Here is a 24,575-nt window from a genome sequence, read left to right as displayed (position 1 = left end):
CCTACTGGGCTGTCTCTGCCATCGGCTCACCTCAGGTCACAGGCCACTAAAAAGGCACAGCATCTCAGCGCTTTCCAGAGTGACAGATGCTGAGGGAGAGTGGATATGCCCTTCACTGTGCCACAGACAGATGCTGTTCATCTTTTGGTTGTCTGAGCCACTTTGTCCTCCAGATCCTGTTTAGGGTTGTGTACTAAAGTAGTGAGTTTTAGAAAAGACTCTTAAGATACCTACCACGCCCTGTTCCTCTGACTAACCCGGCCTCCACTCTCCATGTGTTTATTTAGCCTCTCCCTGCCTGGCAGAGCTATGGGCAGCATCATGGAGATTTATCCTCAGATCTGCCCCTTGCTCTGCTCTGTTAACATGGTGCCCTTAGCTCGGGATATCCGCAGCTACTAAGTGCCCATGTAAGGCTCGGGAAAACCCCCAAAGGGGACCCCACTCGAGTCACAGGATGGCGCGCACCCAAAGAACACATGAGAGACCAACTTGCTGCAAGAACACGAGGTAGTTTAATGGCGGAATGTTCTGGGCCGACACATGTCTCAATGTAAGAGACAGGGGCATCGACCTCGTGGCTCCTGGGTTTAGGGTTAATATAAGCTCAGGGTGGGGAAAAGGAGAAACTTTGGCGTGGGTGCACACGATTGGTTGTTTTCCAATTTTTGAACATCTGGCCAAACCGGTCCATAGGGGCGGGGAGCAGTTCCTGCAGGCGGATGTTCATCTCTTATCTTCATTCCTGGGATGACTCAGTAGCCCATTGTCCTGTAACTCTGCATTCTTTATTAGTGGATTAACTGGCCTCTGGTTGGCAAACCAGAGTGGCGGCTTTAGCTACTCAGGTTAGGGAGAAGGAATCTATAAGGCCCTTTTCTTTTATATATGTTTTTCATGGGACCCATAAAATTTTCTTTTACCCAGAGAGCAAGAAAGTGTACTGTCCTCACTGCTGTACATGCTCATTCTCCAGGAAGTGCTGAGGGGTTGGGGTGTTGACTTTCTTTTCCCCCAGTGTTTGTTTGGGATAACTGTTCTCTCCTTGGGGGGGGGGGGGGTATATACACCAAGATATCTTCATCTCCCCCAGAGCTAGTGGTATAAAAAGTAAAGGGGCAAATGTGTCCTGTTGATCATTTTCTCGGTTAGAGTATAGAATATGCTTGAGGAGAAAAGGATGACTATGGAGTTGACCCAGATTAAAGGAGTGTGAACAGGAGACTGGGAAAGAAGAGACATGCCCCTTGACAGAGAATCTGCTGTAAGCTAAGCCCAGCACCAGGCTGATGTAGACTGAGCACCAAGTGGTACCTGGTGCTAAATCAAGAGCTGCATACATGTTCCATCAAGCAACCCTTAAGGCCATGAATACATTAAGACAGGTTGTCCAACCAGGGTAAGTGGCAAAGCCAGTCTAGAGCCCAGGACTCTCTGGTTCCGTAGGCTGTGTGGTTTCTGGCGTATCATGCTGAAGTCACAAAGTAGCCCAAGTCGGGGTGATTCTGAACTTCAGAAAAGGAACATGGAGCACAGAGGCCTGAAAGAGTCCGAGAAGTTCTTAGATGATCTATTATGAGGACTTATTCTAAATCCACTAATTCATGGTAGGGATACAGTGAATTAATTATATGTGATGTTTGAGTTAAGACATGAACGTGTGATTTTCACATAAACACTGTTACTAGCCGGCCATGAACTCCTCGCTCCCAGAGCTGTGAGGAAAGCCTCCTCCCTGGCTCCAAGGTGGTCTCAACGGCTCACATTGATCTTCACTGGGTGTATCGGGGTTCCCATCTCTCCACCCTTCTGTCCTGGGGGAGCTGCCTAATGCCATGTCCTCTGTTTCCAACCCAGCCTGAGCCTCTGCCCTCTTGTCCACCCTTTTGTATCCTTTCAAGCCTCAAAGCAGGAAGACTGTTCCATTTTGACCTGTTTCCTTCTGAATCTTGCCCTTTTCCTGATCTGCCTCATGTTCTCAGTTTGCTGTTAATTCTGGGACTCAGTCTACAAGATGCTGTCACCATATTACTGGGATAATCTCGAGATTTCTCCACTGGATCTTTAAAATTCTTCAGAGGAGCTGTGACAACTTCCCAAGCCTTCCTGGTGCTCTCCAGCTTCAGTCCTCTCCTGAGTTCTCAGCATAGTCCAAACAAAAGCCGGCTCTTGCTACTGCCAGGGGGAGGGGCTACTGCCAGGGGGAGGGGCGATCACGGCTGACTCGGATCTTATCATCTCTGTCCTATCTTATTTCTCTTACCTGTCAGTCTAAAGGTCTGTGTACTACGTCCCTGACACTTGCCGTGTTCTCCTCAATATACAGGCCTAGCGTGCTTTGAACCAGGCCTCCTGCACCTGCCCAGGAAAAGATGCAGCTCCAGTCGCTTCTGTGCAATTGCACCTCTTACTTCTGCTTCCCTGCGAAGCAGCGCTGCGGTGGGCCGTGTAATGTGAGAAGGGCCTCTTAACCACGCTGAGTGGCTGTAATAAGTTGCCAGCCTCATGGGAACTCAGATCAGAGGAAGCAAGAGAGCAGATGTCAGCCCAGATTATCCATGTGGAGCTGACAGTACTGGCTCTTAGTGGGCCCATTAACTACATGACCCACAGCCCAGCCCCGAAGGTGAGAGCTGGGAACTGAGGGAGGCCAGGATGCTGTCTGCATGGCCTTGGCTGCTTTCCTGCAGAAGAAAGTATCTGCCAAGACAGTACACTAAGCAGAAGTAACCAGGAAAGAGGGCACTCTGAAACCCAGCCCTTTGCCCATTCCACAACTATGCATTGTTCAACATGCTAGGCCCTGGTTATTATATGGTAAACAAGTCAGTTCCTGTACTCCAGGAACTTACAACTAGCATCTTTAAGTAACTTCCAAGCAATCAAACCCCAAATAATAGCAGTTTTAGCTCTCTGCCAATTGCCAATTAGTTACTTGCCTAATGTAAAAGCAACAGGCATCAGTAATGAATGTTATCAAGAACCCACAGAGATTTGGGAAACTATTCTACAGTGATCTAAGGCTGGAGAGATGGCTCAGCTGTTAACAGCACCTTCTTGCTCTTCCAGAGGTCCCAGGTTCAATTCTCAGCATCCACATGGGGCAGCTCACAAACACCATTAACTCTAGCTTTGGGGTTTCTGACACCCTCTTCTTGCCTACACACACACACAAATAAGTATCTTCACACCTTTAATCCCAGCACTTGGGAGGCAGAGGCAGGCAGATTTCTGTGTTCAAGGCCAGCCTGGTCTACAGAGTGAGTTCTAGGACAGCCAGGGCTACACAGAGAAACCCTGTCTTGGGAAAGAGAGAGAGAGAGAGAGAGAGAGAGAGAGAGAGAGAGAGAGAGAGAGAGAGAGAGAGAGATATTAGAATGGTCTCATTGCTGCCTTCCTTCAAACTGTGCCATGGTGGAAAATTAAAAATGTAGTTTGACTATATTTTAGCTATAAAAACCCATGGGGAGGTGGGCTGGAGAGATGGCTCAGCAGAGATGCCTCTTCTAGAGGACCAGGTTTAATTTCCAGCACCCACATGACCCTTTACCAGTCTGTAACTCCAGTTCCAAAGGAACTGACACCTTTACACAGACATGCATGCAATACATATGAAATTTAAACAAAACAAAACATGTAGGACAGAATATTGCCCTGCACATTGATTACAGGTAATTATCCCAAGAAACTAAGACTTTAGCCATCCTTGCGTGCCAGGAAATCCCGAATAACACAAGCATTGGCTACCCATGTTACTCAGACAAAAATGGAATACATAGCAGCCATCTCTACCGCCCCCCCCCAATTCTGAAATCTCCTCTTGTCAGTACTTTTTAGAGTTGCCACCAACACCCTCCACTCCACTCCTTTGCCAAAGGAAGTTGGCATTTAACACAGTGCCTGCCAAACATTAAGTCCAGCAGCTCCATACTCAAGCCAAGCACACTATACATACATGCATAGTTATCTCTGCCCATGGGCCTGCCAGGACCAGGGCTCAAAGCTTTGATACCCTGCTTTGAGAGGTGACTCCAGGAAGCCTGGGAATGGCACTTGAAGCTAGGACAGTTTTCCTCTTCTCAGCTGGTCCATCCCAGGTTATTATTTCAGAACACGGCTTCCAGGAAGATTGCCGTCTGTCTTTCCATTTCAATAGGATAAAACAGGTTGCACGTGTCACCGGTATTCATGAGGGTTGTCTTGTCTTGTGCTCTGTTTCAGCATTGGTTGGAGTTTACAAAGTCAGTGGTGAAGCAGCTAAGATGTAAGTATTCAAAAGGGAGCTAAGGTTTACCCTTGGGTGGGAGGAACCCCCAGGGGTAGTAAGGTATGCTGTACATATGTAACTTCCTAGTGTTCTAGTGTACCACAAAAGGGTTTTAAGTTATTTTATGTGTATGGGTGTTTAGCCTACATGAATGTATGTCTGTGCACCATGTGTGGGCCTGGTACCTATGGAGGCCAGAAGAGTTCCTAGTCCATCAGGTCCCCTGGACTGAGAGTTATAGATGGCTGCAAGCAACCATGTGGGTGCTGGGAATTGAACCTGGGTCCTCAGGCAGCGCTCCTGATGCTGAGCCTTCTGTCTAGTTCCACAAAGGGATTTTTTTTCCCCTTTGGATCGGGGTCCTGTGCATGCCAGAAGGAGGGAGCCCAGTCATCTCCTTGTGAGGATCTCTCCTAACAGACACCTCTTCCTCTGCAGCCCAGCCTCCATTCACCATGTGTTTCCGTGTGAAGTTTTACCCTGCAGACCCCGCTGCCCTGAAAGAGGAAATAACCAGGTGAGGCCAACCGTGCTGTTCCTCTGACCTGACCGTGCAGTTCCGTTCCGTGGGGCAGGTGGGAGCTTTAGATCTGGAAGTCCCCAGCTCTCTTTGGAGGAATGCTTTCTGGGTAGAACTTGTTTTTGTGTGTTATTGCCCCCTCCCTCACTTTCTTTGCTCCCCACCTCTGGAGGTGGAGCAGCGGGAATTTCGCACTTTCTTTTGCGTCTCTAATTGCTTACTCTACAAGGGATCTGGAGTAACTAATTGCTCAAAGGCTCTTTTTCTTTTGCCTATAAAGTGTCTCTCTTGATGGTTTTGGAGACAGCTTTGGTGTTGCTGCTTGATTTCAGGTTCAGAAATAGTCTCCATTGGCTCAAAGGACTTGAGAAGTACAAGGTGTGACATAAAAGGCAGGGTGAGAAACACTGTCTGAATCCAAACAGGTAGACCCTAGTGTGCTGTTTGAACAAGTGCATGTGTTGATCGCACTGGGCGAGAATAAGACCACTACCACGATTTGTGAGATCAATTTGAAGCAAGCTTTATTAACTACTGGCCAGGACAATAGCAACTGGCCAGGTCCATACCCGGGATTTCCAGAGATTCTGCAGATTATGTTAGCCCAACCCACGAGGCTATGTACTTCCTGCTTTCATCCAGTCAGGGGTAAGCATACATCCTGACGTACCTCCTGCCTACACACCTCCCACCTGCATGTGATCAAGCACATCCTGTGCAGTTGGGGCAACCAATCTTGTTTAAAGAAGTGAAAACACTTGATTTGTTACCTTACCTAACAACAGCCCCAACAATCTGTAATCTGTCCTTGGGCAAATGGAGCTTACAGGTTAGGTTCCTTTTTGTTTTATAGAGCCCTTAAGCACAGTAATTTAAACTTAAAACATAACTTTAGCCTTCACACATGAAGCTTTCTTCATGGTGAGAATCGTGTTCTGGGGCAGGGATGCTATAAGCCCTGTCTTTTCCACTGGAGAAAGAGAAAAGGCCTCTATCCCACAACCACCCTGCAAGAGGGTCAGTGAATAGGGCTGGCCTAGCTTCCCAGGTCCTTATACAACCAGACTCGTGCCAAGCCTTGCCTCAGAAGTTCAGAAACTGTGCTGCTGGGATCCCAAACCCTTGTGGAGGGTGGGAACATTAAAGAAGAAAAGCCACTAATCCCTTCTCCCTGCCTTAGAGAAGGAGAAGTCAGAAAAGAGGTGAGTGCCATCATATAAAAGCCTTGAGATCTGTTCTGGGTCCTGAACTTTGTTTTCTCTGTGTGTGCCCAACTATAAAGCACAGGAGACATTGGTGTGAGTGTGAGAGCTGTGGGTTCTGCTCAGCCTCATGGGACTCAAAGTGACTCCCACTGTCTTAATGGACAGCCCTGTAGCTTCACAGATCCACGGGGACAGGACCCCTCTGCTCATCAACTTGAAGAACATTTTGTCAAAGCATTACTCCCTCTCGTGACCTGAGCCCCACTCTCTCTGCTGAGAGTGTTAAAGCAGACCCTGCCCACTCCTGTCCAGGTCAGGCCAAACTTAACACTTGCTGTTAAAGCCAGCACCCCGCCTCCTTCTACCACCAGCATTACCTGCTCTGTATTTCGCTGGCCCCACAGTGGGCCCGAAAGGGATTGGTCTAACAATTTCTTGGCTGCCCCCAGACACAAAGTTTTCTAATGGTTTTCTTGACTTTTAGGAGCTCATGATCCAATTTTTTAAAAGTCAAATGTAACTGTATTAACATACTGACCCTCCTACCAAGAAGCCACATGGTCCTGGTGGCTCAAGTCCAGCCTGTGTTGCTTCTTGGCTGCAGGGCTTGACCATATATTGTCCAGCTTCACTGTCCTCTGGACAGCTCACAGAATGAGGGTGGTAATATCTGCATCTGCAAACTGTTGGGAGGATTAACCAGTTTACTAGTGTGTGTGCATGTGTGTGTGTACATGAGTGTATATATATACAAGTATGTGAGTGGGTACACACCTGCTCCCATGCAGAGGCCAGAAGAGGTCACCAGATCTTTTAGTGCCAAAGTTACAAGCTTTTAATATGGGTGCTGGAATCTAAATGCCAGTTTTCATAACTGAGTAGTGTGTACCTTAACCACTGAGCCATCTCTTCAGCCCTCATCATCATCGTCATCCTTGTCATCACATCTCCCTCCTCCCCCTCCCTCCTCTTTCTCCTTTTTGTCATTGCTATCATCTTCCTCCTTGTTTACAAAAAAAAACAAAATAATAATAACAATAATAATAACATTTCAGGCAGGTGTGATAGCTCATGTCTGTAATCCCACCCCTTAGAAGATGAAGGCAGAAGGATCAGGTATCATACTCAGCTACGTAGAAAAAATGGAGGCCAGGGCTGGAGAGATGGTGTAGAACTTAAGAGCACATAGTTCTCTTGGAGAGGTCTGCATTTGGTTCCCAGAACCCTCACTGAACGGCTCACAACTGTCTGTAACTTCAGCTCCTCCGGGATCTGACACCTCTGTCCTCTAAGGACACCTGTACACACTGTGAATGCATGCACCCACAGACAGACACAGAGACACACACACACAGAGAGAAAGAGAGAGAGAGAGAGAGAGAGAGAGAGAGAGAGATAGATAGAGAATAAAAAGAAAGCTTGGGAGCTGGAGGGATGGCTTGGTGGTCCTGCACTGGCTGTTCTTCCAAAAGATGTAGGCTGACTACTAACCCACACAGTGGCTCACACCCATCTATAACTCTAGTTCCAGGAGATCCGATGTCTTGTCTAGCCTCCTTGGGTATCAGGCACACATCTGGTACAAAGGGACACTTGCAGGCAAAACACCTATACACATAAAAAACTTTTTAAATTAAAAAAAGAAAATGAAGCTTTGAGGTAAGTCAGGTGGGGGAAGTTGGACGGAGGTGGTTGTGGATGGGTATGATCAATAAAGAGCCCCTAGCCACAAAACCAAACAATCAGACATATAAATAAACTAAGCACTTATTATCACAGATTCTGTAGATCATAAATAAATACAGGCAGGGCTTGGTTTGGGCTTAGGTTTGTTGTTTTGTTTTGTCTTGTCTTGTCTTGTCTTGTCTTGTCTTGTCTTGTCTTGTTGTTTTTGAGAGTGTCACTATGTAGCCTACGCTGGTCTTGAACTCACAGTTCTCCATACCTCCACCTCCCTAGCACTGAGACTACAGACTTGTATCTCCATGGCCTGTAAAGGGTCTCACACTTCTGGGTACACTTCCAGCCCCCAGGAAGCCTTGCACTGAGTGAAGTCAGTGTGTTCCCTGCCACACTGATTACATGGTCCATGTCAATGCAGCCTTGGGATCCTGGCCAGGCCTTGCACTAAGTCAGCAGACTTTAAGGGCAGTAGCAAGTATGCCAGCATCTCACCATCTGCATATGTCCCCACTCACATCATCTCAGACAGTCCCTTCTCACTCTCCCTCACCAGTCTTCCTTCCCCAGAGTGCAGTTTCCTTGGGGTGACTGGCCTGATTTGGAGGGTTTTTTTCCCCTCTCTGGAACATTCCATGAAGCCACAGAATTAGCTCTAAGTTCCTCACTCACATCCCTACTTCGCTGAGGAGAGCGGTACCTGCCCCAGCATCACTCAGTACGTATAATTCATTCCTGGCTCTGAGCCCCTCCTCGCATCATTCTACCTTGCTGCCAAACTAATTTAGTTGTCAGTGTGTCAGGTCTGATTTTGTTTTGTTTTGTTTTGTTTTGTTTTGTTTTGTTTTGTTTTGTTTTGTTTTTTCCTGGCAATCTCACTCCTAAATTTCACTGCCATCTGAGCCACTCTTATGGAACGAGGCTCAGGAAGGAAGGGATGAGCCGGAGAGTGAAAACCTCCACCTCACCTTCTCTACTGAGCCCTTCCCACAGCACATACTTAGCTTCCAAATCCTGCTTCATTTCCTTTGTCTTTTTTTTTTTTTTTCATAGTAAATAGATTTTCTTCTCTAAACTGGTGATGGGGCCAAGACAATGGAGGCTTAGGCACCAGGTGTTGCTTTCACCAGGGGCCACAGGTGGGTGAACTCTGGGAGACCAAGTATGGAGGGAACAGTGTGCGCACAGCCCCACCTCACCAGGAGGCAGAGGGTCTGGCACACGGCAGGCCTGGAAAGGATTCAGTAGAATGAACTTGTGCATCAGTGCATGGAGTCCCCAGTCACTTATTCTTTCAATTAATATTATTTGAGCCTCCATTAGGCTAACATGGATTGCCAAACCTTTCCGGAAGGGGACAGAAAATGAGTGTTTTGGGCTTTTGGAACCATATGGTCTCTGTGACAACTACTCGGCTCCATCAGTGCCTTTCAGAAGCAGCCATAGATGATGCATAAATGAGTGATCAAGGCCGTGTTCCAGTAAAACCTGGTTCCACTAGACAGTACACCAGCAGGCCCTGTGTGCCAACCCCGCTAAGAAATCAGGAAGAGCTGGATTTAAATCTCAGATTATTTTGTCATGAGACTGGGCAAACAGCAAACAACCCTCAGTTTCCTCGTGTATGAAAATTGGACAGAAATGGAAGTTACTGGTGGGGTTCTTGACGCCTATATGAGGCAGTGTGTGCAGCAGAGTGTAGGGCTGGTGTGTGCTCAGGGCCGGAGAGGGGCTAGCATTAGGATTTTGTTTCCTGTCCATCTGTCTTTCTTCCTTTATATGTAACTGTGAGAGGGGTGACTGTGTTCTGTGCTCTAGTACCTGTGATGTAACTGGCCTTATGAAGGACTGAAAGAGATAAGCAAAGTTCTACAAACAAAACAAGCAAAGCGAGCACAGGCCAGTGAGATGGCTCAGGGTATAAACATGCTTGCTGAGCAACCCTGACACACTGAATTCCATCCCGCTGGCATCTGAAATCCCAGGCTCAGCACTCAGCATGGTAGGTGGGAAGATCTGGCTAGAGGCTTGCCCAAACAGTACAGCAGCAGCAGTAAGACAAGAGGCCTGCCTCAGAGCCAAGGTGGAGGCCAGTGGTGGGGTTCAGCAGGGAAAAGCTCTTGCTGACAAGCCTGGAGGTCTGAGTTCAATCCCTGGTACTGCATGGTGGAAGGAAAGAACCCACTCTTACAAGGTGTCCTCCGATCCCAACACACACATAAATAGAAAATAAAATCTTTGTCTTAGAAATTTGTATGTGTGTGCCCACGGAAACCAGAAGCAGGCATTGAAATCTCTGGAGCTGGAGTTTCAGTCAGTAATGAGCAGCCTTGTAGGAATTAAACTCAGATTTTCTGAAAGAATAGCCACTCTTAACCACTGAGCCATCTCTCCAGCCCATATATAAATCCATATATATACATATATACATATATATGTATATATGTTATATATACATACATACACACATTTAAACACATACATACATATATACATTTATACATATATATTGGGTAGAGAGACTATATATTAATGAACTATATATCCATGACCTTTTTTTAAAATGATTTTCTCTGATTTCTTCTTTGAACCACTGTGGATTGCTCTCTGATGACAGTTTGGTGCTTCTCTCTCCTCTGATAGATAAATGAATTACTGCAGGGTAGAAAAGGCTCTGGACCCAGACTGAGAGGCCTGAGCTGTGACCGATGGGTAACGCTGGACAAGTCATGCCACGCTTCTGGATATGTCTCCTCAGTGATGAATTGAGGGAATTCTGCTCCTTAGCTCTGGCTCTGAGGAGCAACAGCACTTGGCTGGACTAGGCAGGCCTGGCAGGTTGATCCCTCATCTGGCAACCACAGTTGTCTTGATGGTAGAGCCTCACACACCAAGATAACCCCTTAGGCCTTGTGCTAATGTGTTAATGATGCTGTGACCATGTGGGGTACTGTTTCAGCTCCAGGTCAACCCAAAACTTTCTGGACGCCAGTGTGGGAGAAAACCTAGGGGACCTCATGAAGATGTTGGTGGATAATTCTGTGAGCTGTCTCTTCCTGTGTTCTAATGACTAGTTTTCTGTAGGACATATCTTGCCCTTTCTTCCTTCCCTCCGTTTGCCCTGGGGTTGCTAGAGAGTTTTTGTTGTCCCACCCCTGAGGCCCCTACAATTGTCCTAACAACATCAGAAGCCAAAGGACTCCTAGTCACACAGAGCTGCATGCTCACCAGAAAGGTCTGCCATGGACCTACAGGTGGCACTGTAAAGCAGCAGGAAGCCTGCCGCCTGCATACAGTGAGGATCAGAAACTCGCTTTCTCAGCCCACAGGCACACCTTTGACGCACACCTTTGACGTGCTTTCCTAGGGAGATGTTCTGCATAGAGAATCACCATCCAGATTTGAGGGTTCTGTTTGAAACACCTCCATTAGTCCAGGATGTCCTGTCCCAGACTTTAGTCACAGATTAGCAGAGGGAAGGAATGATATATGAATCTAAGCCCAGGAAGTGAGCAATGGTTGGGGGCAAAGGTTCGATCCACATCCTGCCAAAACCTGGAGAAGGTGGGAGTTGGAACGGAGAGGCAGGGAAGTGCTCGCTCACTCGCTCGCCTCTCCCACACGCCCGTGTGGCATTTCACTGTGGGAAGCAGAATGCAGACAGGCTGGGTTTGATAGATCTGTCTTAAGTAGTCACTCTGCATGACGCCTGTTTTTCTTGGCAAATATTTGGGCCAAGTGGGTTTGATAAAGGAGAGGAAGGGCTCTTACGAACTCCCAGGCAGAACTCCTTCCCTTGCCTTTGGCCTGGGGAAGGGACCACACATTGACGTGGTCACAATGAGACTTTGGTCAAAGGGATACCTTCTGCCTCTTATGTGCAAGTCACATGAGGAACTTGGTATAAAGTGCAGGATCCAGGTACTACCAGCGCTGCTGGCGTGCGCTGTGCTCAGAGCAGCAAGGCTAAGGAGGACCTTGGATGGCTCCACTCTCAGCGCCCAGAGCTCACTCTCTACCTCCTCCAAAGGTTGCATTGTAGATGGTTCTCTCTCTCTCTCTCTCTCTCTCTCTCTCTCTCTCTCTCTCTCTCTCTGCATTTTTACATGATTAACTGGACTCGTAATTCAGGCTGAATGTAAGACAGAGGAAACCAATTCTCCAAAGAGGCCCTAAACTCTGCCGGTTGAAGTTGGTGGAACTGAAGGGGTACACAATAGTCCCATTGCTCCTTGCTCCCCAGGGGTGCCATAGTCACATGTGGCTCTCTAACAAAGCCCATCAACCTTAGTTTAGGGTGGCTGGCCATCTCAGAACTTGTATGGGTTGAGAGTCCAGTAGCTTCCAGCTCAGGGTCAGTCATGAAGTGGCTGGGACTCTCCTCATCTGAAGGCATTCAGGTAACTGATGGCAGAAAGCATTCATCCCCTCTTCACCGAGGACCTTTCTGGAGGGCAGTATAGGTGTTCTCAAGAGAAAGAACAAAGTGGCTGTGTTGACTCTGTGACAGCCACTCCCGTTTTGTTCTGTCACTAACAGCAAATCACTAAGGCCCTCACTTACTCAAGAGGTGAGAATTATGCACTGCCTCATGAAACAAGTGTGTGAAAGATTCGAGACTGTATTTTTAACCCTCCACAGGGGCCTCCTGGCCATGGGACTCAAGGGACTGATGTGCCTTGTAGCCTTGGGTCTGCTCTTGTTGGGAGACTTGTGAGAATGTGATCATCTGTCAGCACGATCTTAGTAAAGACACTTCCAAGCCATCCCACTGTGTCAGGGGCCGTCCAACTGCTTACGATGCTACAGGGCAGTTAGAGAGTCAGACAATGCAGGATTGAAGAGCCAGGCTCAGAAGTCCTGACATCGTGAATTTGGATCTGGCCTTTGCCATTTAGTTGTGTGTCTGTGAGAAAACCACTAAAGCCTCAGCTTTAACTGGACAAAGTGGAGGTAATAATAGCACCCATTTCAAAGTGCTGGGTACAAATTAAATAAGATGCTAGGTGTGAATCATACAGCATCTGCCCTACCACATAGGTGCTCAGGGTAGGGACAGGCCTGTTCTTGATGCCCTGCCTCTACCTCACATGTACATTCTGTGTTTAAGGAGATGTTAGCCACAGGCTCCTGCCTTTATGCTCTGACATGAGTACCACTCCTTATATTTTTAATTAATTGCTTTATTCTAAAGTGTGTGTGTGTGTGTGTGTGTGTGTGTGTGGTGTGTCTATAAGAGGGTGTCAAGATGTCAGATACCCTGGAACTAGAGTTCAACAGGTTGTGAGCCACCCAACATGAATTCTGGGAACCAAGCATAAACAGTAGATGTTCTTAACCACCAAGCCATTTCGGCAGCTCCTCACATCTCACTTCTTATTTGGATTTGGAGAGATCTGATTGGCTTCTGCCAATAATCTGCAGGGGGACATCTACTGAAAGCCCTGCCTGAGCTCTTCCCCAGGCCTCTTCCTTTAGCCACCATTCCACTCTAGAGGCCAAGACAGGCTCAATTTCCCCATGTCTGACAGCACAGTTTTTCCTGGTTGTAACAGACCACTAGAGGCTGGCTCCCTTTCGATGCCAGCACTGTGGAGGCAGCGCGGAATGGGGGCTTAGGGGATGCTTTTACCAGGAAGTGATATGTCTATGTTAAGCCATAGAAGAAAGTTTTTGATCTGAACCTTAAACAATTAACAGTGCAGAGCAAAGTGTCTGAGAGCCTGCAAGGAAATGTAAAATGTATTTGTTTTATGGTATTAAAAAAAATTTAATGTAGGAAAACGCCCTGACAAGGATTTTGATAGGCTAATATTACATATTTGTGTCTTTAAAGCAATGAAAGCAATCCTTTCTAGTTCATTCTCGGTTGTCTCCACAGGTACTTAGTCTTCCTGCAGATCAAAAGGGATCTCTACCACGGCCGTCTTCTCTGTAAAACATCGGATGCTGCCTTGTTAGCGGCCTATATCCTTCAAGGTAATGACTTTGGACAGAATAGATTTGCTTTTCATGCTAAGTCCTGATTATATTATTCCATTTACCACAGATGACGACTTCTTAGATCAAAACAGCTTCTAACTTGAAGCAGTGTCTGAGTTAAAGGATTTTGCCTGGGCCATCCAGAGCCAAAAAGCCCAGTGCCCTCCTGCACCCAAGGCCCCATGGCTAGTCCCCTGAGTCTCCGTGACGTCTGCAGGCTTGTGCTGCACCCTGCATGCTAATGTTTCTGGGACACCGGGAGTAATCACCTGCTCCTACCTACCTGCGACTCACCGAGGTCTGAGACATGGTGGGATCCTGGTATCTATTTTGCAAAGCTCTCAGCTGAGAGTGTTCGATGTTTCAAGTATTCTCAAGTGAGAAGCCATTTCTTGATGCTAACAAGAAAGAGCTGAGCCCTTGTTGCTGGTTTCCAGACCAGCTGTGGTAATCTGTCAAGAGTGTGGGCCATCTGCCAGGCCCTTCTCTCACAAAACGTTGAGGGCACTCAAGAGCTACCTCAGAATTTTCTTAGTCCTCCTGCCTAAAACTGTCATTAACCACAGGATTGTTTTGGATGTAAAACCATGAAGTTTCCATTAAAAACATGAACCCCAGATTGTGAGTCGGGGTACTCTCAGAAGCAACTAATGGAGAACCTGCAAAGAGCTTGCTGGCAGGAGAAATGTCAGACCTGGGGTAAGAGGGGCTCTGGCTCGGAGGGGGCCATTCCAGTACCACTCAGATGGGGAGTGTAGCAAGAGCTCTTGCCTCCTGAGGCTCCCAGAGAGTCCCCCTTTCTTTTTGAAAGGAAGCCTGGCCTGTTCTGGTTGCCATATTAAACTTTTTAAACAGTCATTTCCTCAGGTCCACCCTGATAATTATCTTTTTTTTTTTTTTTTCAAAAACGTATTTGGTGGCCAACATCAACATTTTCCCCTTTTCAAATAAAATCAAAGTAAATGACCTGAAGGTTCAGGTCACTCTTACCTCAAGGAAGGCAATCTCTTTTGTTAAACAACAGAAATATCCAAGGAATTTGGAGTCTGGCTGGGTTTTGGTTCTTGGTTTTTGGTTTTTGCTTTTGAATTATAGTCTCACTATGTTGTCCAAGCTGGACTTGAATTCCTGGGCTCAACTGATTGATTCTCCTGCCTCAGACTCCCCAGTACTTGGGACTACAGACATCTCTCACTACCACACTCAGTCCTGGATAACTTGGAATGTGCCATAATTGCAGTGGCAAGCACTGTGCCCAGCTGTAACTGGACTGGTACTGGAATGGCCCCCTCAGAGCTGGAGCCCCTCTTACCCCAGGTCTGACATTTCTCCTGCCAGCAAGCTCTTTGCAGGTTCTCCATTAGTTGCTTCTGAGAGTACCCCGACTCACAATCTGGGGTTTATGTTTTTAATGGAAACTTCATGGTTTTACCCCGACTCACAATCAGGGGTAAGCACAGGGCCCGGAGCACTGTGCCTTGCTGTCCTCCCAGTATTCGATCTGCCTCAGCTGAAGTGTGCTTGGCTCTCTAAGAGAAGGAAAGGGACAGCCAGGAAGCTGCTGGAAGCTCCTCTTTTTTTTCTGAGCTACCATTCAGGTGGGCACCTTATGTAGAGAAAGCTGGTTTCTGACTGGGCGAACAAAAGACAGTGTTCACATGAGCTCCCAGAGACACCCACCCCCCAGCTGGAGACATGAACTTCCTGGGGGTGGCACTGGGCACAGGATTGAAAAATCAACCTGAGAATCCGGTGCTCCTGTACTTGGTTCCTGGGTTATAACCACATAGCGGCAGGCTCTTACAAGGGCGGGCCTGGTGAGCCCACTGTGAACACTGGATGTATTCATCCTAGTCTATGTGGACTGAGGGTTGGGTGCTCAACTGGGATGGAGACTCAGCAACTTCTCTGGTGCCTACTAAGACCTTCAGGATGGGATCAGGGTATCTAACCTGGCTCACAGGAGTTCCTGTCATCCTGGCCACGCCCACTGTGTGCTGCTGCCACACAGTGCATGGCTCCCAAGCCTTCCTGAGTGGCTGAGGAGCGTACTACAGTACTACAGGCTTCTGTTCCTTTATTACAGATTTACTGTGGCCTCAGAGAACAGGGTCAGTCGTACTATCTCTCTGCTTTGACTTAAATATCAACCCAGAGTGTACAGTGGGGAAAGGAAGGCACACATCCCCTCCCTGTGGACCTGCCTTCCTACCTCAGCCTCTGAACTGTGTGCTAATCTTGTCTTCTTTTCCCTGCCTTTGAAAAGCGGAGATTGGGGATTATGACCCGGGAAAGCACCCTGAAGGCTACAGCTCCAAGTTCCAATTTTTCCCAAAACATTCAGAGAAACTGGAAAAGAAAATTGCCGAGATTCACAAGACCGAACTCAGGTATGTGACACTCCCTCAGGGCCCTGGCCCCTGATCATTACAGCTCTGGGCATTGTTCTCTGCTCTCAGAGAGTGGTGCTCCCAGCAGTGGTGATCCAGGAGTCTAATTTTCAGGGATCCACTGTCAGCACAGCTTTCTCCTAGTGAGGCTAAACTCCTCCCCAAGAGCAGTTTAGGCTAGGGCTTAGATACAGCACTCCAGTCTACAGCCAGACCATTTTTAATGTACTCTATCTTGTCTCATCTTGAAAGCTAAGCATGATCACACCTGGCTGTTGCCTAGATGGGAGATGATAAACTGCCTGGGGCCTCCCTGACTTATGTCTAGGGCTTTGGTTTAGAGACTGTAGCTTCAGCACACCCTGAGACTCCTGCACCGGAGATGCAATGACTGTTCCTCAGCCTGGCTTAACCTACCCATATTATGAAGAACCATAAACAACATTATTGCAGCCATTCGCCTACGTGAAGTAGGCTTTCTGTAGAGAGTGATTTTAAAGATCAACGGTAGAATATCTGGACTCTACATCATATATGATGATAAAACACAGGTTTCCAAGGCAGATAAACTACTTGAAGCAAAGGTGTGCACACTGAAATGCTATCAACTAACAAGAAGCTGGGTTATCATTTTAACATATTACAATTTTTTTATTTTCCTTTTAGGACTTTGGATTTATTAAGACAATTAAGCAATAATCCAAAAAAAGTATTAACCATCATATAAAAGATAGATTAAATTTAAACTACACTTAAGAATTTTGTTTACTTTTATTTTTCTTTATTATCTTCTTAAATAAAGAGATAAAGACACCATAAAAAGAAGCAAAGTAAGAAGAAAGTCACAAAATGTAGTCACACTCTGAGTCACTTATGGAAGAATGTTCTGGGAGGGAATAAACCAAACCAATTCTGTGTGTCTGTGGGAGAACTGGAAATAGGGCAGTGGATAAGAATGGGAATTTATTCATTGCAAATTCTTACCCTGTAATAGGGTTCATGACTTTCCTGTTCTGAGACAGGACTGTGCTGGGGTGGGACAGGGTGCTTCTCATAATACTGAACTTAAAACAGAGCCTACCACACCATGACCTTGCCCATGCCCCCAAAACCTTCTTCTTTGCTCAAAGGTTTTATGAACAAACATAACCCAAAGCCTCCTTAGCATTTGCAGACTGTCAGTGTCTGGTGTGACCAGACCTCAGTGTTGAGCCTAGCGGTCCATGCTTTCACTGTTAGGGAAATAGTGACCCCTTGTGGTAAACATTGGGATGACATAGACCTGCTTGTGGGCTCTCATCAAGGATGTGTGCTGGCTGCCCAGAGAGTGATGTTAGGGTAGTGGGGGCATTTCTGCAAGTTAGCTCAAGGCGCTGGGGGGGGGGGTCCTCAAGAAATGATGCCTACTGTGAAGACCCTGGAGAGCTGAGCCAATTCCAGAGGTTAACCAAATGAAGATGCTCCTAGAACACAGCCATGTACCAAGCCATGCACCTGGCATTCTGGCATTTTCCAAACACCTCATTGAATCTCAGGTTTGTTGGTAGATTTAGGGGGTCTGCCTTCACCCTGATACCTACAGACACAGGTTCTGCCTCGTTTTTACAGTGTGAAAATGCCCAAGCTGTCTTACTTTCTGCAACTTTGGCAGCTCCCGTGGGCACAGGCTGTGGACTTGTTTCTTGATCTACTTTCCAGAAGTGGCACAGAGGCTGACACATCCCAGCACCACGGGACAGCTGCCTCTTCAGGGGAACACCTGAGGGAGCCTGGCCTGCTTCTCGCTTGGGTGGGCTTGCTTCCTGCTCTGCCATATGACTTTAGGCAAATGATATATTTAGTAATGAACAATGTCTGTTCCTGCCCGCCAGCCATCAGAGCTGATGACTTCACAAGCTGCCCTCCCCACTCAGTCTGCTTTTCCAGGCCTCTGCATGCAGATGAGCCCAGAGCCACTGCCACCACTGACTCTGTGGTAGCTTCATCTACGTGTTCCAGGAGGCAGGCAGGAGGAGAGCCATGCCAAGGCCTCTCCAGACAGCTAGAGCCGGCTTGTTTCCATTAATAGCATCGCCCTGTGCATGGAGAGCTGTGGGGGGGAAACATGGCAGTGTCTCCTGCCGCTTCTCCTGAGAGTCCCACATTCCTGTGCTCTTTTGGCCGATAGATAGAGTTGAGTGGTACCCCAGTATACACTGAACCCTTTGTATGCTGGCCATGTCACATCACTGATAAGAAAGCTGTGTGCAGTAGCCAACCTACAGACATGTTGTCCCCTGTCTCTGCAGTACTGCAGATTGTAAAATATGACAAAATCATTATCTCTGAAATCTCATCTGCTGAGTGTGGTGACAAATACCTTTAATTGTAGCACTTAAGAAGGAGAGGCAGGCAGATCTTTGTGAGTTCAAGACCAGCCTATCCAAAGTGAGTTCCAGGCCAGCAAAGAACATTGTGAGATCCCGTCTCAAAAAAAAAAAAAAAAAAAAAAAAAAAAAAAAACAAGTTTCCCATAACATCTGGCCAGTGAAATGATGATGCAATATGTAGATATACTTGGTGCCAATTCTGGCAAATCATCCTCTGAGAGCTCTCTCTCTCTCTCTCTCTCTCTCTCTCTCTCTCTTTCTCTCTCTCTCGCTCTCTCGCTCGCTCTCTCACACACACACACAAGATAAGACACTAAGCTCACAACAGCTAGCCTTGCTCGCCCTGTGTTTTCTTTTAGGGTTTTGCTGATGATGTTTCTTGCTTATTTGTTTTGATTTCATTTTTGTTTTGTTTGTTTGTTTGTTTGTTTGTTTGTTGAGGCAGGATCTCATGTAGTCCAGGTTAGCCTTAAACTCCTGACCCATCCCCCTTTCTCTACCTCCCAACTGCTGAGATTACAGACACCACACACTAGCTTGTCTACCTTCTCTGTATTCAGCAGACTGTAACCGCAGAGCCCCCCTGCTCCTTGCTCTTCACACTGAGCCTACCCCGCTCATTATGCAGCCTGCTTCACTTCGAGTTTTGTTTTTTAAGTTTTAATTTTTATTTGTGCATATGGATACTTTGCCTGCATGGATGTCATTGTACCATGTGTGTACAGAGCACTCTGAGGTCAGAAGGCACTAGATCCCCTGGGACTGTGAGCTGCCATGTGGGTGCCACCCAGGTATCTGGAATAGTGCTCCTGACTGCTGCTGCCCCTCCAGCCCTCACTCTGAATTTTAACCCTAGACTTTGTTGAGCCAGGAAGCATTCATGAAGCCCAGAAAAACACCAAGGAGGTGTTTCCAATGTGATAGCTTTAGGGTTCTTTTATAAGCTCGGGCTTGGGCTCTCCACCCCCCAACCGTGACACAGCAGGATGGGAAGGGAAGGAAGAGCAGCCCCGAACTCTCAGCAGGACAAGGTTTTATAGGGAATGGGAGTAAGTAAGAGGGCGTCCAGCCTGGCAAGTAAGTGAATGTCTATTGTCAGCAGACAGGTGGGTGCTCTGAAGCAGGACCATGAACAATCACAAACGGTCTGAAAGTACATCTGAAACAATCAGACTAATCTGTGATTAACTGTTGCTAGGAAGTAGCTAGGGAGTCACTCTGGCCAAGGACAAGCTGTGGGGTCCTTCCTGTACTTGAGTGCAGCTTGAGTTCAGCTGCAGGTCAAGTTCTCAGAGTTTTTTTTCTTTTTCAAGATGGAGTAGGTTTGGCTTCTCAACTTGAGTCTCTAAAGTTGGTTCTACAACCAAGCTGAATACTCTGTGGCCAAAATGAGAGTGTGTGGCCTCCTCTAATCACATCTTTTTTTAATGCCTCATCGAAGTGGGAGTGGTAAAGCCTCCTCCCACCCAAGGTGAGAGAAGGCAAAGCTTTCCTCAGGTTCAAGTGAAACTGTTGACAGTGTGTGTAGAAAACGTTCACAGTAGCTTTCTTCCCCCGAGGTGTTTACAGCCTGAAAATGGTTCTCCTACAGAGACTGCTCCTAGCAAGACTAACTAACCTTGCGTCCACCATTCAGCTGTGTATATATATAATAAATAGGCAGATCTTCCAAGGTGCCGCTTCTCCACCAGAGAGCCCAGCCACTCACTTCTTAACAGGGAGTTCACCCCTGGGGAGCCACTGGGACCAGAGCTCAGAGACCATCTCCTTTTCATTCCAGTGGTCAATCACCAGCAACATCTGAGCTGAATTTCTTAAGAAAGGCCCAGACGTTAGAGACCTATGGAGTGGACCCTCACCCATGCAAGGTAAGACTCCCCTCCTTGGTCTTCAATGACTGTGTCTCCTGTATCAAAGCACAGAGAGTATCCATGAGCCCTTCAGTGTACAGGAGCACCTCTGCCTGTGTCGGTGCCATGTTACTCCTCCCCTCTGGATTTAACACCGACACATCACTGTCAGAAGATCCCAGGGAAAGGCAATCTAAATAACAAACCCAAACCCAGTGCCCAGCTTTGGCAGCTGTGGGTAATTTGGTGAAAATCAATTGAGAGGGCATGTGGAGAGCTCCCACAGGGAACAATCAGCAGCCATCAGCAACTGTCCACCCTCTACTGACCCGTAGTCTAGTTTCTTTCCAAGAGTGGGTTTTATTGCCGATAGTGGCACAAGTCACCACATGGGACTGCAATTTGATTCCATTACCCACCTGTGAGAGTAAAGCAGGCCCCAATCAGGGACAGTGCACCCAGGAAACTTCCATAATTACTCACATGTTGATGAATTTGGTAAGCCCACCCCTGAAAGCAATGAGATCTACAGCCTTTCCTGGCTCCAGCCACTTCCACTACAACTTACATCCCTGTTGTTCCACATGTGGATCACTGCCTGTCTTAGCTCATTTTTGTATCCTTTTCATTCAGGGGAAGGCTGCAGTACCAGCAGCTCTAGGACTGAGAGTGGAACAAGATCAGGGTCTTCCTCCAGTTAAAGGGATGCTGTAACAAAAGAACGGATGTGTTCCTTTCTTAGGGCCACTGTAACAATGTTGCAAACTGTTAGGGTCCACACTAGCCCCACGTTGGGGCGGCCAAAGAATGTCGAGGCCCAAGCAAAATGTTGAGGCCCGGGCCGACCCACGTTTGGGTGGCCACTGTATCCCGGCCCAAGCTGCCGCTCAGGTCTGCGGGTCTCTGCGGGTCGGGGTTCAGCAAGAGAGAGAGAGTGAGGACGGACTCGAAGAATGCAGACCAGACAGAGTGTAATTCAATCCCATTTATTCTTCAGTCTAAGTCCTAAGTCTTGAGTTCCTAGTGCCTAGTCCCTAGCCCTTCAAGTTCCAAGTTACTTCTTCCAAGTTCTTTTCCAAGTGCCTGCTACCTGTCTTCTCTCTGCTGTGTCTGGTTCTCTCTTCTCTGTCTCCCTAATGTCTGCTGTGTCTGATCTCTGTCTGCCTCTGCCTTTTATATGTCTCACTTCTAAGCCTCTAAGTTACACCTTTAATCATGCCCTTAGGTCTTGTCTCTAAATCTGATCTCTACACTTCTAAGTCATACTCTTAAGTCACACACCTTTAATCTCACACACCTTTAATCTCAAGGTATCTAAACCAAGATTATCTGAGTGTGCTCAGCTGTTGTAGGCTATTGTAATCCAAGTCACATGTCAGGGTATATGGCTCAAGATGGCTGCAAAGCTGATAGCCGCTTTCTGCTACAAGTTGGCCCCCAATAGCAAACATTGGCTTAAACACTACAGACACATCTGCCTCTGTGCAAGAGGCTGTAAGTGTGGCTCCATGGTGCTGATGGGGTTGGTTCCTTCTGAGAGCCCTGAGAGAAGCATCTGTTCCAGCCATCTCAACTTCATGACAGTCATCCTCCTTCATCTTGGGTCTTGTCTCCCCTCCACTGTGTCAGTGTCTAAATCTAACCCCCCCTTCGAAAAGGATACCAATTAGTACTGGACTGGGTTCCATCTCACAGCCTCAGCTTAATTTTACTCTCTAAAGACCCTATCTCAAAATAATGTCACGTTCCCAGTCCTTGGAGCTAGGACATCTGAAGCTAAATGTGTAGCTCAGGATCATCTCAAACTATTGATCACAAACATCCCCCCTCTGCATCTTCAGCATCTCCTACCAAGTGTGAGCCATCACGACCAATCTAAACCAGTTTTGTTATACATAGGACATATTTAGGAAGCCTTGATAATTCTTATATCATGATGACATAAAGTCTTATATCATCTATAAATACATGTGTAAAAGTGCCCATGACTGCTGGCCCTGAGAACATAGGCCTGTCTGGCAGTGAGCTGTCTAGTGGGAAGGGGATTGGGGGAGGGGTGGTTGCATTTCATAACCTTCCCTATTGCACAGAAAAGCTGTCCTAAAGACAGGTGTGGTCATTAGAAGGTACCGGATCATCTCAGTGTTAGAGTCTAGTTCCCTTGAGGCCTTGTGTAAGAGGAATAAGACTCACAGCACACGGAGGTAGGTAGGCCATGCCTCAGAGCATGTCAGCTGACCTCAGGTAGGTGCCGTGGACTCCTGGCTCAGCCTTGACTTTGACATGTTTGTCCATCATGGACACCCAGAGGTTGAAGAGGCTGCAAAAAGGAACCAGCGTCTTTTCTCTGTGTGTAGCCCAATTCCACATACCATAGCTTTTCAACTCCTATAAAGGAGGGAGAAGAGAAATGGGGTAGCTTCCTATTCGGAGTTAGTGAGTCCTTTCCTGTTGATATTTACTGACTCTTTAGCCAGTCTGGGGTGGGCAGTCTTCTCCCTGTTTTATAGAAAGTTGGTATACCAGAAAGCCATAGTTCATAAGGCCCTGAGAGGCAGAGCAAAACTTTGAACTCAGATCATTCCCACTGTTGTGTAGCTGTATAGGAGAGAAGCCTGAGTGACTTTCTGTGAGGGAAGAAAGAGACTTTTATCCCACATTCCCAGACCTGGGCCTCCCACTCACCTGGGCTATGCCAGGGCCCCACTGAAGGCTCCACACATGACCCTCAGGTCCCTTGAGTAGGCCCTAGGAGTGTTTCCTCAGTCCTCCAAGGTGGGGAGCAATTCAGAAGTCCTCACTCTTATCATTAAGTAGGCTCACTTCGGTGATGTGCTACGAGGCACCCCCTTAATGTGGCTACTAGGAGAGCTGAAATAAGCTGGCACAGTTGGTGTAATAAATACTGATGGTTTCTATTAACAGGGAGGCAATTACTGGGCCCAGGGAATCTGGGGCATGCAGCCCCAGGGAGGACAGAAGAGGGATCGTTTTGATAATTAAATGAGAGCAGGCTGCTTCAGCTGGGCTCTGTTCTCCTGGACTGATTAAGAAGCTACCGTTGGTCCTGTGCATACTGATGGTTGCTTTCTGCCAGTGTCCTTGTCTGGTCCTAGGCCCAGAGGGAGGCTGCCTGTGGGTGTCTGGATCATACAGCCTGGCAGGCACCACCCACCTCTGACCATTCCCTGGGTCTCACCTCCTACTGTGTCACAGCCTCCAACCCCTTCCTTAATACTCACTTCAAGTTCATGACCATCCAGATCTTCCTGCTTGACTACAAAACCTTAGCTGTCAGTATCAAAGATCAAATGTTGGGGTTCTGTCTGAAGTTCAGGAGTCTTGGTAGCTGTGCTCCTGTTGACACAGCAACTTGTGTACATGGTCGCCCACTATGCAGAGTTTCTGAGGTAACAGCCCTACCTAAAATGTGGAGAAACTAAGGGACTTGGCTACAATCACAAAGTGCAGCCAAACCTGGACCTAACAGGTCTGTGGCGCAGGTGCCTTTCTGCCCTATTGCTAATGTGCTAGCAAGGACACAGACAGCAGAGGCCTCCCAGCCACCCGGCTTCCTCGCTCCACTTTCTTTCTCGGGGCCTGACCCTCCCATCCCAGCAGTTTTCAGCTTATGGGTCACAATCCCTTTAGGGTGACCCTCTCACAGAGGTCACCCAAGACCATTGGAAAACACAGATATCTGTGCCAGAGTGGCAAGATGTAAAGATTAGTAATGTGCATTACAATTCATAACAGTAAGCTGTAAAGATTAGTAATGTGCATTACAATTCATAACAGTAGCAAAATTATAGTTGTGAAGTAGCAACAAAATGACTTTATGGTTGGGGGTCACCAAATATGTGGAACTGTATTAAAAGGTCACAGGGTCAGGAAGGTTGAGAATCACTGCCTAGCTGCTCTTCCTTCTAGACCCTTCTGTGCCTCAGAAGGCTTTATGAGACACCCTTTCCACCTCTGCTCCAGCCTCCCCTTACCCCTGTAAATATGTACTTCCCCCACCATAGCCCAGTGTCCCCACTGACCCACATCACTGTCTTACACGATTTCTGCTAAATATTTCTATGGCCTGTTCTACATAAGCACAGACACAATGAGGTCATGCCTCTTGCATCTCTTGTCCGTGGGTCCACCCTGCACAGGGACAGAAAGCTTTCCAATGCCTACCCTCTATCTTAGACTGGCTGCTGCCTCGTGGCAGGCAGGAGCCATGTTTGTGTGCCCTTGTACTCATATGCTGTTAATCACCTCTAAGCACTGGTGACAGGCAGGAGGAAGCCAGCCTCGTGACTCA

The 24,575-nt window shown here is 47.4% G+C and overlaps 1 protein-coding gene across 7 annotated transcripts in view; it reads left to right on the top strand.

The window, feature by feature from the left end:
- Frmd5 (FERM domain containing 5) overlaps nt 1-24,575 on the top strand; it is a 282,263-nt gene that overhangs the window by 218,831 nt on the left and 38,857 nt on the right. For all 7 annotated transcript variants that reach the window (XM_076929620.1, XM_034495555.2, XM_034495554.2 and 4 more), the window contains exons 3-7: nt 4,222-4,264; nt 4,706-4,784; nt 13,554-13,651; nt 15,921-16,044; nt 20,194-20,281. In XM_076929620.1, the coding sequence (XP_076785735.1) occupies nt 4,222-4,264; nt 4,706-4,784; nt 13,554-13,651; nt 15,921-16,044; nt 20,194-20,281 (432 nt within the window). The remainder of the gene's footprint in view (nt 1-4,221; nt 4,265-4,705; nt 4,785-13,553; nt 13,652-15,920; nt 16,045-20,193; nt 20,282-24,575) is intronic.

Source organism: Arvicanthis niloticus, chromosome 2, assembly GCF_011762505.2.
Source record: "Arvicanthis niloticus isolate mArvNil1 chromosome 2, mArvNil1.pat.X, whole genome shotgun sequence".
Classification (NCBI taxonomy): domain Eukaryota; kingdom Metazoa; phylum Chordata; class Mammalia; order Rodentia; family Muridae; genus Arvicanthis; species Arvicanthis niloticus.
This window is presented reverse-complemented; position numbering and strand designations above follow the sequence as displayed.